This window comes from Mustela nigripes, chromosome X, assembly GCF_022355385.1.
Source record: "Mustela nigripes isolate SB6536 chromosome X, MUSNIG.SB6536, whole genome shotgun sequence".
In the NCBI taxonomy this organism is placed as follows: domain Eukaryota; kingdom Metazoa; phylum Chordata; class Mammalia; order Carnivora; family Mustelidae; genus Mustela; species Mustela nigripes.
The window spans coordinates 118947623-118961509 of record NC_081575.1 but is presented as its reverse complement, the minus strand read 5'-3'; the positions used below and the strand labels follow the sequence as shown (position 1 = coordinate 118961509).

Below are 13887 nucleotides of genomic sequence, written 5' to 3'. Positions count from 1 at the left end.
CTTTATCCATTCATCTGTTGAAGGGCATCTTGGTTCCTTCCACAGTTGGGCTATTATTTCTCTTGTCTGGTTGCTGTGGCCAGGACTTCTAATACTGTGTTGGAGAAAGGTGGTAAGAGTGAGCATTCTTGTATTATTCGTGATCTTAGGGGAGAAGCTCTCTGGTTTTTCCCATTGAGTGTAATGTTAGCTGTGGGATTTCCATAGATGGCCTTTATTATGTTCAGGAACGTGCTCTCTAAACCTCCTTTGTTGGGGGGTTTTGTAGTGAGTGGAGGTTGTACTTTGTCAAATGCTTTTTATGCATCTATTGAAATGACCATATGGTTTTTACACTTTATTTTGTTGATGTGATGCATCACATGGATTCACGTGGCGCAAACAGGCCCGCGTGCCGGTGAGGATAGGTGTGATGAGGCTGCCACGGGGAAGCATGAGCACGTGTGTGACCCTGCGTGGGGCCCGCCCGCACCCTCTGACCCTGGCTCGCAGCCCTGGCTCCCCGCATCTCACGGTCTCCACTTACCGCCTTCTGTTGTCCGGTCGCTGCATCTGCCGGTCCCGCGTCTGCCTTGTAGGATGAGAACCATTGCAACAGGGGCTTTCCTTCTGCAGGCAGGTGCCCCCCAGAACGGGACCAGGTGCCCGGCGGAACCGGAGACGTGGCTCTCGGAAATGTACAATCATGTGGGGGACTGTGCAGGGGAGAGCAGGTCCCACCTCCCCGGGGTCACCCCCTGGGGCTCCTCAGGTTTCTGGGGCGGCGTCCGGCTCATTCCTCGCTGATGCCCCAGCGGGAAAGCGGGAACTCCTGGGGGGAGTGGGCTGGGGGGCTCTGTCTGCTAAGCATCTGACTGGTGGTTTCTGCTCAGGTCGTGACGTCAGGGTCGTGAGATGGAGCCCCACGTCGGGCTCTGCAGGGAGTTGGCTTGATTCTGTCTCCCTCTAGCCCTCCCCCGACTCCTGCCCGAGCGGGCACATTCTCTCAGATCAATCTTTTTAAAAACCCCACGGAAGCCATCAGCAATACCAGCCCTCCGTGAATCAGATGGAAGGTCGCCCCCGCGGTGATTCTCAGGGCGCACGCACGTGCGCGAGGACGATGGGCTGTCCCTTACACGCACCGCGCCCACCGTCCGTTCCTACCGACTTGTTGAGTCTCCCTGGGAATGCAGGGCACATGTGGAAAGTAAAAGTCTTTTCTTTTCTTTTTTTTTCCATAAAGAAATGAGTCCAGTCCACTGGGCGGGTTTAAGGATCCTTTATTACTGAATCAGTATGTACAGAAAACCCTCACGTGAAAACAATGAGTCACAGGGTAGCAGACTATGTACAATACTTTTCCGTTTTTACAAAATTTTTTACAAGATTACTTCTCTCTGAATAGCACGACAGACACACACAAAAATCGAACTTTTTTTTTTTTTATTACATCGATAAATAAATATTGACTTGACATGACCAATAGAAGAGACGAGGTCTCTCCAGGCCATGGGGATGAGAAGGTAGCTGCTGCATCATCCGTACGCGACAGCATCGTTAACGAAGGAAATAGCGGTCCGTTACAGACAGACCTCGGTTAATCACTCTGTAAATGGTGTAACTTGCTACAAGACTCAGGACAGGTGAGACACGGAATCCGGCCATGCACAACCGTAGGTAAGCGTCAGCGTCGTTACGCAGCTATTACTTTAAGTGAACTGTAAGTACATGCAACACGTATTTAGGCTTCGTGTGCTGGCGACAGCGCGAGAGTTAGTGTAACGAGGCAGAACTATTTGCAATCGTGGGAATGAGTCGTTAGTCAATCCATGGCCCACGGCGTAGGAAAGGGCATTAAATAAATAAGTCATTATCGTTAGAGATGCCGACCAATAGGATGGATTAAATATCTATGCTCGGGTGACAGACAGACACGTGCGCACTCGGTCTACCCATCAGGTTTTTCAGGGACGTGGTTCAGAGACATAATTCAGGGCTTTGCAGTCCAGTTCCAAGCCTGGCTCCCGGGACAGACTCCTGGGCTCCTGGGTCCTGCAGACAAGGCAGGTTCTCCCGAGTTTAGTAAATTGCACCCCGTCTCTGGTGCACGGATTCTCAGCGGGGACGGGGGACCTCATCCCCCAGGGGCACGTGGACAGCGTGTGAATGGTGGATTGTCGCAACACGGGAGGGTGCTCCCGGCACATGGTGGATGAGTCCAGGGCCACCACTCGGTGCTCTACGGGGCTCATGGTGCCCTGGACACAGACTTTTCTGCACACTTACAGGTTCATCTAGGTTCCCAGCATTATGGACGCGTCTTTACACTTGAACTTTGCTTAATCGTCTTTCACCGTCTCTAATATGACCCGCTTAATCGTCTTTCACCGTCTCTAATATGACCCAGTGACACCACGAAGGACTCGAAAGGGCACACGCTCCCGTAAGAGGCACGTGCGGAGCCCCTGCTGGAAGGGCAGGGAGCGGGTCCCTTCCCCAAAGAGACCGCGGGCGGCAGGCAGACGGGGAGGAACTGTGGTGAGTACGGACTTAACCCCTGGGATCTCAGCACGTGGCATTCTCGATGGGCTCAATTGTTAAGACTAAGTATTCTCCCCGAATGTATTTTTTCTCCTATGAGAGAGACGCGTTTCGTTTTCATAAGACGTATTGGAGACGGGCCACGAACAGTGTTTAGAGAAAACAACGCATAGTGTGTATCCTTTTCATTAGGGCGCTCAAATTTTTAAAATCAAAGAAAAAAATGTAATTATATCATGGCCAACGTGCATATTATTGAAGGTCGCTGGAATTCATAAACTCCTGTGTCCTTGATCATCTAATTAATATTTTTTTCCAATAATGTGAAAAATTAAAATTTTGTAATCGCAAAGTCCGATGCTCACAGGAGAGGCTTTCAAGTTTAAAGGAGGCTCTAAGCTTTAGAACCTTCCAGACTGAAAATGTATTTTCTCATTGTCTATTGCCCCAAAGACAGATAACTAAACTTCATAAAATCAAGCGTACAGAACAATAATATTTCATATCTCTGTGTACACTCCTGCGTTTTGAACGATACAACGGCACAAACATTTGGGGACACAAATACTGGATTTGTTCATGACAAGTTCAGGGTAGAGATAACCTTGTGGCCAATATTCGATGTCTTTGTTGGTGAAAATTTGAGAATTGGACATTCAGATGCGGCTCCTGGCACTGGCTGAGTCCTGGCTTCCGTGAAGGTCCCTGTGCTCCTGGTTCCCGCTCGGGCAGTTGGAAACAAGCGGTGCTCCTGTTCGTTCCGTGGGGAAGCAGGCGACTTCGGGGCACGTCGTGCGGCCCGTCCCGGCTGCGTCAGGAGCCGTGCTGGAGCACCGGGAAGCCCGGGCACTTTCGGGCAGGCCTTTCCCACGGGCGTCCCTGGTGCGGAGCTGCAGAACACCACGTGCGTCCTCGCCGGAAGTCTTGGCTACACAGCAGACCGTTTCTACTCTGTTTCCACATGTCCATGCGGACAGGCCGCGTTTCCCAAACATTCGCATCCGTCTGATCATAAAAACACTCCGTCTCGGTTTTCTAGCACGTTTGCCTTCAGAACTCACGGGTGGAGGAGTTCCGAGCCGTCCCTCCATCCGCGCGCTTCCAGAAGCCCACAAGTACCCGGTGCCAGGCGCACAGCCCAGGAGCGCGGCCCCCGAGCTCTCCCCGGCCACCGGGGATGCGCAGAGGGAGGAGGAAGCCCTTCCTGCAAGACGCCGGGAGGGGGCTACGCTGCACTTTCCTCCCGGAGTGAGCGCCGGCGGCAGACACGGGACCCCACGGGACCCTCCTGGTTACGAGAACCGGGTCTGTCTGCACCACAGGGAGCTGTCAAGAGATTTCCGCAGTGAGTCACAGTGAAGGTGTGTGTGTGTGTGTGTGTGTGTCTGTGCACGCTTGCACGCGCGCACACACACACACACACACACAGATGGCTGCGAATTTCACATGGCATCTGCGGACGTTCCCTCAAGGAGAGCCTGGATGAGACTCAGCATTTCGGGGTTGAAGGCTGCGCCAGTGCTCGGTGACCCGCGCTGGGAAGGCTGGTTTGGAGCCAGGTGGTGCCACGGGACGGATTCGGAAGAATAAAGGCAGGTGAAGCGCTCTCCTCTCCCCGACCGACCCTGTCCCACGTTACCGAGAATGTTCCAGCGTTCGCTTCGCTTCCTGGGACGAAGGAAAGGCGAATCTGGGGAAAGAGCGCACGACACTCCACAGCTGGGATTCTCTCTTGAAGCGGGAGCTTTCGTACATCTTGAGATGCACGACGCGGTGAAACAAAGGAGCGCGGCAGCTCCTTTCTGCGCGGAGGGAAAGGAAATTAGAACTAAGAAAATGTATCCGGGAGGCCTGTCCTGTTCTAGGAGGAAGCAGGAAAACGCATCCCCAGGAAAGGATTCTGATTTCTCCACGGCCGACGGACAGCGGCGAACTCGCTGGACGCGGCCTGCGCCGGGAGCCCCTCATGAGACACGGGTCGCACACGCGCCGCTCGTTGGGCCCGGTGCGAACGGGGCCTGGGCTGCGGGTGTGGACGGTGGTGGCCGGAACTGACCGCTCTGTACTGGAGGTTCGAATCGTCGGAGAAGCGCTGTGACTACGTCGGGTTTGCAGACGGCCTCCCCTTACGTGATTCTGCAAATCCAAGCAATCATTGAACTTTTAAAAACGTTTTATTGATGGACGTCACGCTCGGTACGAGTGTGCCCTGCATGTGTGTTACACGGATGTGTTCCGGGCACGCGCGGCTCCGGGTCCGGGAGCTCTCGCTGTGCGGCCGTCCCGTGGAGATCCAGACGGTGTGTGCGCCGATGGGGGTACGGGGATGTCCTGCGTGGGGGCCTCGTCATTTCCTCCATGCCGGGAAGTGGTGTCCACCCCCACCGGTGGCCGTGCGTCACTCCTTTCCACCTGCGTAGAGATGGGCAGAGGGACCCAGGGCACAAGGTCACATGGGAGAGGGAGGTCATGCGGGGCACCCGCGGCCCTTGTAGCCGTGCGTCGACGCCGCGCAGCTCCACCCGCCGGCTCGTTCCGTGATTCTCAGACGCTGTTGGAACCGTTTAGTGTCTTTCTGGAGAAGGCGGGTGGTGGTGGGGATGCCGAGCTCTCAGATGGGGTCCTGGAGGGGGGACAGGACACACGGGTCAGTCATGGTGCGCTACGGGAAGCAGGGGCTGGTGAGGACAGCGTCCGACCCCCAGAGAGCTCCCGCCTGCAGCCGCGTCTCTCCTGCTCGGACTCGGACGCCCCTGCCGCCCCTTCCCTCCTGCCTTCCGCCCCGATGTCCGTAATATCCCGGGAGGAACGGGACAAGCCCGCTTCCTGCGTCTCAGTTCAGAAGCCAGCCCGGTCCTTCCCGGTCCTCAGGACAGAAACACGTCACCGCTTCCGTCCGAGATCCAGTGTCGGAGGAGGAGCAGTGGGACAGCACGGCCCGACGGCACAGGGCAGGGCCGCTCTGCTCGCCCGTCCTCAGCGAGTGCAGAAGCCTCAGCCGCACACCCGCGCCAGCACCGTGCGACGGCGTCCAGCCCGCAGACACTCGTGGGAGACAGAGTTCCGGGTCCAGAGAACCCGGAGCCCGGGGACCGGCGCCAAGCCTAGTGTCTCCTGCAGACCGTGGCCCGTGCGTGTCCCCCACTCACTGTGCGCGGAGGGCGGCGTGAGGTCGGGCGTCCAGAAGGTTTTGATGGTGGCCGGGCCTTCGCCTCCCGCGGTCAACACCTGCACTTCCAGTCGGTACAGCGTGGACGGTCTCAGGTTGGGCACCGCGAGGACGTAATGGTCCTGGGAGCCACACGAAACGAGATGCTCGTCAGTGAGACCTTTCCAGAACAGGCACGGGGACACGCGTCCTCTGAGCGGCTCCTCCCCGGCGGAGAGCAGGTGTGCGTGCGGAGAGCGGCAGGTGTGCGTGCGTGGAGAGGGGCGGGCGTGAGCGCGCGGAGAAGGGCAGAGGTGGGCGCTTGGAGGGCGCGGGGATGGCTGTGCAGAGAAGGGCATGTGTGAGCCCAGGGCCGAGGGCAGGCGTGGGGGTGCGGAGAGGGACAGAGGGGAGGCACGGACAAGGGCAGGGGGGAGCGGGGGAAGGGTAGAGCGGCAGGGGGGAGTGCCCAGAGAGGAGAGGGGCAGGGTGAGCACAGGCACGGGTGGCCGTTGCGTCTGCTGCCCCTCGTGCCCGTGGAGCCGTCTGCCGCGTCTCCCCCCGACGCCCCCGGCTGGGCAGTCCCATGCTTGGCCGGGAAGGGCCGTGGGGAGGGGCCGGTTCTCAGGCTCGCCCTCGGGATTTCATTTTTTCCTCCTTAACGTAAGACTTTCCCATGGTTGAAAGTGGTCTTCTGCCCGTCTTGTGGTGTGAATTCCTGATAATCCAAATTTCAGGGAACGAGCCAACTGTTTCCCTCAACACACAGTGCCCATGACTGAAAATGTTTATTTTTATGCCAACACATTCTTCTCAAAATTCAATAAAACCTAATACATTCATAGAATAACTACTTTCTAATTCCAAGGAATTTTTCCTTCCGGACTTAAGGTTTTTTCTTTCTTTCTTTTTTCCTTTCTTTTGGGAGCCAGAGTTGGATATCCTAAGGGCATTTTTGGAGGGAGTGAAAGCCCACACAGGGGTTTTTTTTTTTCCAAGCCAAGGAATTAAGTGGCCTGGAAGACAGGCCAGCGCTTTATGGGCTCGAGCCAAATGTGAACCGGGAAAGGGGGAGAAACAACAGGCTTCCTCTAGCTGGTTACCCCCAGTTTAACACTGCAAACAGCGCACGTCCGCTCGGACCGCAGCGACATGGCTTCACAGACTGTTCAGTCACTTGCCCACGACCCAGGCCGGGGCTGCCGAGGCTCAGGGCTCACGGACCGGACGGCTGGCCCTGCTCCCGGCGGCCCCTTGTCCTGACCCCCTCCAGCACCCTCCTCCGGCCCGCGGGGGAAGGCGCGGTGGGAAGGCTCGGTGGCGGGCAGGCGGCCTGGCGGCAGGACCCCGCGGGCGGCCGGCAGGACGGGGACGGCGGCGACACGGGGAGCAGAGCGGGCACCTACCGAAGGCAGGATCTGCGAGCGGGAGATGATGCTGTTGGGTAAGCTGTTCTGTCTGCTCTCGGTCGTGACCTCGGCCCAGGTCACTTGGAAGCCGGTCATGGGCTGGTAGAGGTTGGCCTTGGCCATCTTCCAGGAGAAGTGGGCCGTGATGTTGGCGTCCTGGACGACGAAGGAGGCAGAGAGGTTTTCGGGCTTGGCGAGCACTTTGGCCGTCACGTGACCTGCGGCGAGGGGGAGAGGGGGACCCGCGTGAGGCTGCCGGACGGACACGGACAACAGGGCCCATCTGCACGCACCGCGGGCCCTGCGGGCGGCGAACCCAGAAGGAGGCACAGGCAGGCAGAGCTGGGCATCCACGCACGGCTTCTGGAAACCACCTGTTTTGCCCTCCGGGGACGGTCTGTGAGTCAGAGTCGCTCTTTCCCTGCAGCTGGGTGCTGGTGCTTTGGGAAGTCTTTCCTGAGCCCTGCTTTGGGGGCGGACGAGGGAATTCTGCCGTGTGGTGTGGCCCGGCTGCTGCTCCGAGAGCGGAGGTGACCACGGCGACAAGGGCGGACAGTGAAGTGATGGGACGTCGTGCCGCGTCGCTCGGGGGAGCTCAGGGAGCCGTGCGGCTGCCGCGAGGGATGCGTGCAGACTCGGAGTTTGGTACGTGGCTGGGCACAGGACGTAAAGGCAGCTGGCGCGGCAAGGGGCCGGGAGAGAAACGGAATAGTGCGGCGTCGCCGAAGCCCGCAGTACGGGAACTTTTCCTTCGTTCCCAGCGGGCAGGGCCGTGAGTGCCGGACCTCGTCCCGGGCCTGGGACAACGGAACCATGACGTGTCTAGCTGTGAGCACATCAGCGCCTGAATGGGGCCACGGGACGGCCATCCGGAAGACGGCAGCTTTCGGCGGGTCCGGCCCGCAGAACCGGTTTCCGAAAGTGTTCTGAGTGCCGCCAGCATCCTAGAGCGCGCCTGGAAGCTGGGGGGAGACGCGCTGGCTGTCCGGGGCAGCTGAGTGGGGGGCAGGAAACACGCCTGGCTGTCCGGGGCAGGTACTGGCGGGGAGGGGGTGTGTCTGGGTGTCTGGGCAGCTAACATGGGGGGCAGGGAAGGGACAGAAGGAGACGCACCGGGTCTCCGGGGCAGCTGAGGGGGGGGCGAGAGACGCACCTGGCTCTCCGGGGCAGCTAACGGGCTTGTGGCTCTTCCCCTTCAGGGCGGAGCAGGGCGGCGTGGTAAAGAACACCGTCTCTGCCTTCAGGCGGCCGCTGGGTCGCGTGGGCTGCACGGTCACCTTGTATTTGCAGGAGAACGACAGATCTTGAAGAATGATGTAATTGTCCTAAGAGCAAGAGAAAGAGAAGATGCTGCACGAAGTCTCCTTGGGGACACACGCCCGGCAGGAGCTGAAACCCTAGAGCGACAAGGACAACGTCCTCTGCACGCAGCGCGCGCCATGTGGCTTTTACACACAGCCGAGAAGCCGCCGGTCCCCGTTGGGACGAAGGCCCACCGCCGCCTCCACCTCGGGCATGGAAGACACCCCTGGACTTGGGCAGGACCCCGGCGCCTTCCAAGCAGGCCTGACGCAACCGCAAGCACCAGTGTCCGTGGTTGGAACAGGACGGAACGGGGAACTCGGGCTTCTCTGGGACTCGGGTCAGGGCTCCTCTGTCCGTCTGCACCTTCCTGCCCCGTTGCGGGCTGCTGTTCCGGCCTCGGGCCGTCCTGCTGCGCCCGCCGACCGCAGAGCCGCACCGCGCACTAAGGGGCGGGCCTGGGTGTGGGGCCGTCGTGAGCGCAGCTCCGTGCCCGGCACGTGGGCCTGCGCAGCCTCTCCGGTCTGCGCCGCCGTCGGATCCGAGCCCGATGCCCTCGAGGGAAAGACGCAGACGGGACCCCTGTCCGGGCGTGCAGGACCCGCCCCGCGAGAGCCGCATGGGCCAGGCGGGAGCACACACCGGGAGGGCGGGACAAGCCGAGGCTCCGCCCACTCCGCCCCTCGCGGAGTCCCGAGTCCAGGAGCCCCGGGATGCGCACGGAGTGGGGTGCGCACGGCGGGGGAGGGGAGGGGCTGGCGCCTGATGGCGGGGGCAGTGCGCACCCCGGAATTCAGGGCCCCGCGCACCTGCAGAGTAGCAGGGAGCCTCGCAGGCCTGCGGCGTCGCCGTGGGGGACAGAAATGCTTTCCTGCGGGAGTGGGATCGCACCCTCCCTGGGAACACGCTGCAGTCCCGACCCGCCAGGGTCAGCGCTGGGCAGCTCTTTCGGGAACGCTTCCAGCGGGCGTGGGAGGCAGACCTCGAGAGCACGAGGTGGACTCCCGGCCGCCCCTCCTAACTGCAAACCAGGCGCCTACAAGCTGTTTACAAACGGCGGAGGCCAGCGGCAGCGTCTAGCGGGCGGCAGCGTGATGCCCACTTCTCTGGGACACACGTCCAGGTCCAGCTCCGTCTTCCCTTCAGGGTTTGCGGAGGGGAGAAGTCACACTTGGCTGCGCCCTGGGAACAAGGCAGATCCCCGACCACGGCAAGGCGCACCCGGGAACACTAGGGAAAGCCTCCCCGGTGCGCACAAGAACAGGAACAGACCCTGCTTTGGTCCTGCCTCCCTGCGGTCCGAGTAGGCTTCCCTTGGACCGATGCCATTCTTTCTCTGTTACCCCGGGCCCCAAACTTTGGAAGCAGCCTACCACGGGCGCGCTTTGGGACAAGTCAAATCCGGTAAAAATCTGTATTTCTGCAGATCCACGGACTTGTGTTATCTCACTTTATCTTAAAGTCATGTGATCCGATTGGATTCTAAACATACTGTACTTGCTGCTTTAGAAAATATTCAGAAGAAAACTGTTCCCCTTGTCGATCGGGTATCAGCCCCTCCGATGGCTGGCGCTGCCTGTGGGTGTTGTGAACCGCGCTGGGTCCCTGCGCCGTCGCCCTCCTGGCACTCTCCGCTGTGTGCTCGAAGCTCCTCTCGAGTTCATGCGTCGCCCCCGTGTTTGGAAGAGGTCGTGCGGTAACACTGATCTGGTGACGGTCCCCAGGGCGTTGACATTCTTTCCAAATTAAGTCGGGAAAGCGTCGGGGCTCCGTCTGGGGCTCAAACAACAGCTCTGCGCACTGAGCGACGGGTCGCGGCAAAGCAAGGCGCCGAATGGTCGTCAGAAGTTGACGGGGACAGTAACCCCTTACATCGTGCCGCCAAGATCCAGAAATCAAGGCAAAGCTTTCGTCCAACAAAAGGCAGACGCATAACAACCTGGAACCAGGTCCCCTCTGACCCCGGAGTCCCAAGGAAGCGCGTCTTTAACCCTGTGTTCTATGAGCTGCCCTGAGCCGATGGGCTCGAGTCCCTAGGGAGGTTGTGAGCAAGGACAGAGCACGAGAGCACCGTTGTGTGGACCTGTGTACCTCGTTACTAGTCAGCAGCCACCGGGTGACAACGAGCTCTCGGGGGCCGGGGGGAGCGCCCTTCACCCATCTCTCTGCATAGCTGCTACCCAGACCCCAGGGAGCCAGACACGCGCGAGCCGCGAGCCACGTGACGCCTCTCACCTGGGTGATGCCGGAGGAGGCCTCGGCCGCGCTGCTCCGGTTCTGGGCACAGGCCTCTGGGAGCCACTGCACATGGTAGCGACTGACACCGGTATCTGCAAGGTCAGAGGAACACAGGCTGCAGCCACGGTCCCCATCGGCCGTGGCTCCCAGACTGGGGCGCAGCGGGAGGGGCGCGCGCATGTGCTGCAGGCGTCCGAAAGCGCACACGGGACAAGGCAGGGAGCCGGTCTGCAGAACCTGGACTGTTGCCGGGAGGAGAGTCCAGGAGAAACCCAGGAAAGAGGCCAGAAAGTACAGGACAGGCCCGGCAGCATGGCCACGAGGTGCGGAGGGGGACCTCGCCCTGGTTTGTGGACCGAGTGCACCCCCACGCTAGAGGGCGGCCCTCGGCCCAGGAGGCCTCATTCCTGCAGCGGGGAACCGTCAGCACAGGTGCGGCTCCGACCCTTCCGGGAAAGCTGAGGGCCCGTGCAACCCGGGCCACCTGAACAGCACGTCCTCGCAGAGGGAGCCCCGAGGGTCGCGATGCAGTCCCCAGTGCGCATGACCATTCCCGCAGCCCGTGGCCCGGGACAGCAGCTCCCCGTGTACTCGTTGCATGTGGTCCCCCAAACCCTGAGCCACTCAGGGTGCCCGTGAGAGCACAGAGCCCGCAAGCCCGTCCTGCCTGGGCTGAGCAGCGTGTTCTCTGCCCAGTGCTGGACTCTGGGCCATCGCTCAGGGAAAGGACAAACCCACGACGAGCCCCTCGCCCAGTGTGGGGAGGGAGGTCTGGCCTGTGTCGGGTCAGTCGCCCACCCGTGGGCCCGAGGGTGGGAACGGGTGCCTCTCTGGCACCAACCAGCGCCTCATCCCGGTGCCCAAGTGCTGGATGGGGCTTTGCTGAGGGGAAAACGCTCAATGGCACTGGAGGACCCCAGGGAAAGCCGGTTTGAGCACTTTGGAATGAGAAGAGACCTTGGGTCTGAGAGGCTGAGCAGGGGTCAAGCAGGTGCCCTGGGTGTTTGCTTAAAAGGGGAACCCCCGACCAGATGCTGTGCGAGGCACGCAGCAGGTTGCGGGCTTTTTTGAGGGAAAGAATGGGACGTTCTACACAAGCGTGAGGTCGGCGAGTGACTGCCTCTGCTTCCGTTGCAGTGCTGCTGGTCGGGGCACAGAATGGACCAACCACTCTGAAACAGCTGCTCTCGGGACCTTAGGCACTGACGGGCAAGGGAAACAGTGAACAAGGCAGGTGCGTACGGTCCACCTGAGGCTAGAGGGGGTGTGTGGGTTCACGCGGATCAGTACAGAGGGGAGGGGCTGGTGCACAGCCAAGACGTACAACTGTGCCGACAGTGGCTGCAGTGTTACTCGGAGATCGAGCTCTCAAGGGCGACGCAGATCAGGCCTGCTGGTGGGCGCGGGCCAGTCTATACACGTTCCTGGTAGTGCGGGTGGTCCTGGGTCGTCTGTAAAGCAGTGGCCAGTGCAGATGTCCGTGGGCAGTTTAGATGTCCATGGGCGGTGTAAATAGTGGTGGACAGTGTAGATGGCGGAAGGCAGTGTAGATGGCCGTGGGCGGTGTACATGGTCGTGGGCAGTGTTCATGGCTGTGGACAGTGTAGATGTCCATGAGCAGGACTGGCGCTGGCGTGGGCAGTGTAGATGGCCCTGGGCAGGCCTGGCATCCGTGTGGGCAGTGTAGATGGCCATGGCAGTGTACATGTCCATGAGTAGGCCTGGTGCTGGCATGGGTAATGTAGATGGCCGTGGGCAGGCCTGGTGCTGGCGTGCGTAGTGTCGATGGCCATGAGCAGTGTAGATGGCCATGGATTGTGTAGATGATTGTGGGCAGTGAAGATGGCCATGGGCAGGTTGGTGCTGGCATGGGTAGGATAGACAGCCGTGGGCAGTGTAGACGGCTGTGGGCAGGCCTGGCGCTGGTGTGGGTAGTGTAGATGGCCATGGGAAGTATAGATGATTGTGCGCAGCGTGGATATCATGGGGAGTCTAGATTGTTGTGGGCAGGCCTGGTAATGGCAGTGTACATGACCGTGGGCAAAACTGTGACTGGTGAGGGCAGTGTAGATAGCCAGGGGCAGGCCTGGAGTTGGCATGGGTAGTGAACATGACCATAGGCAGCGTAGATGGCCATTGGAAGGCCTGGCACTGGCATGGTCTCTGTACATAGCCGTGGGCAGTGTAGACGGCTGTGGGCAGGCCTGGCACTGGCATGGGTAGTGTAGATGACTGTGGGCATTGTAGACAGCATGGGCAGGCCTGGCGCTGGCGTAAGCAGTGTAGATGACTGTGGGCAGTGTAATTGGCCATGGGAAGGCCTGGTACTGCTTGGTCAGTGTAGATGGCCGTGGGTATTGCAGATGGCCATGGGCCGTGGAGATGGCCGTGGGCAGGCCCAGTGCTGCCGTGGGCAGTGTAGATGGTTGTGGGCAGCCCTGGCACCAGCCTATATAGTGTAGATGGCCATGGTCAGTGTAGATACCGTGGGCAGTCTAGATGGCCGTGGGCAGTCCAGATGACCTTGGGAAGTCTAGATGACTGTGGGCAGTCTAGATGGCCATGGATAGTTTAGATGACCATGGGTAATATACATGGCTATAGGCAGGTACATGGTCCTGAGTGGGCCTAGCACTGGTGTGGGTAGTGTAGATGGCCATGGGCAGTCTAGATGGCCGTGGGTACTGTAAATGGCTGTGGGCAGGCCTGGCGCTGGTGTGGGTAGTGTAGATGGCCGTGGGCAGAGTAGATACCATGGACTGTCTAGATGGTCGTGGGCAGTGCAGATGGCCTTGGGCAGTCTAGATGACCATGGACAGTTTACATGACTGTGGGCAATGTACATGGTCATGAGTGGTGTACATGGTTGTGAGCAGGCCCAGGACTGGCGTGGGGAGTGTATATGGCTGTGGGTAGTCTAGATGGCTGTGAGTACTGTAGATGGCCAGGGGCAGGTCTGGTGCTGGTGTGGGTCGTGTAGATGGCTGTGGGCAGTGTAGATTGCTGTGAGCAAGCGTGGCTCTGCTGTGATTAGTGTAGATGGCCTTAAGCAGTGTAGATGGCTGTGGGCAGTGTAGATGGCTGTGGGGAGGCCTGGCACTGGCATGGGTAGTGTAGATGGCCATGGGCAGTGTAGATAACTGTGGGTAGTATAGATGACTGTGGGCAGTGTAGATGGCTGTGGTAGGCCAGGCAGTGGTGTGGGTAGTATAGATGTCCATGGGGGAATGTAGAGTGTAGATGGCCTTGGGCAGACCTGGCGCTGGC

At 59.7% G+C, this 13887-nt stretch overlaps 1 protein-coding gene across 1 annotated transcript in view; it reads right to left on the bottom strand.

The window, feature by feature from the left end:
- Positions 1-1245: 1245 nt before the first annotated feature.
- Positions 1246-13887, bottom strand: part of ANOS1 (anosmin 1) — a 174627-nt gene continuing 161985 nt past the window's right edge. The window contains exons 10-14 of the mRNA XM_059385998.1: positions 10618-10712; positions 8234-8405; positions 7078-7298; positions 5673-5814; positions 1246-5146 (exon numbers count right to left, since the gene is read on the bottom strand). Coding sequence (XP_059241981.1) covers positions 5088-5146; positions 5673-5814; positions 7078-7298; positions 8234-8405; positions 10618-10712 — 689 coding nt within the window. The 3' untranslated portion in view covers positions 1246-5087. The remainder of the gene's footprint in view (positions 5147-5672; positions 5815-7077; positions 7299-8233; positions 8406-10617; positions 10713-13887) is intronic.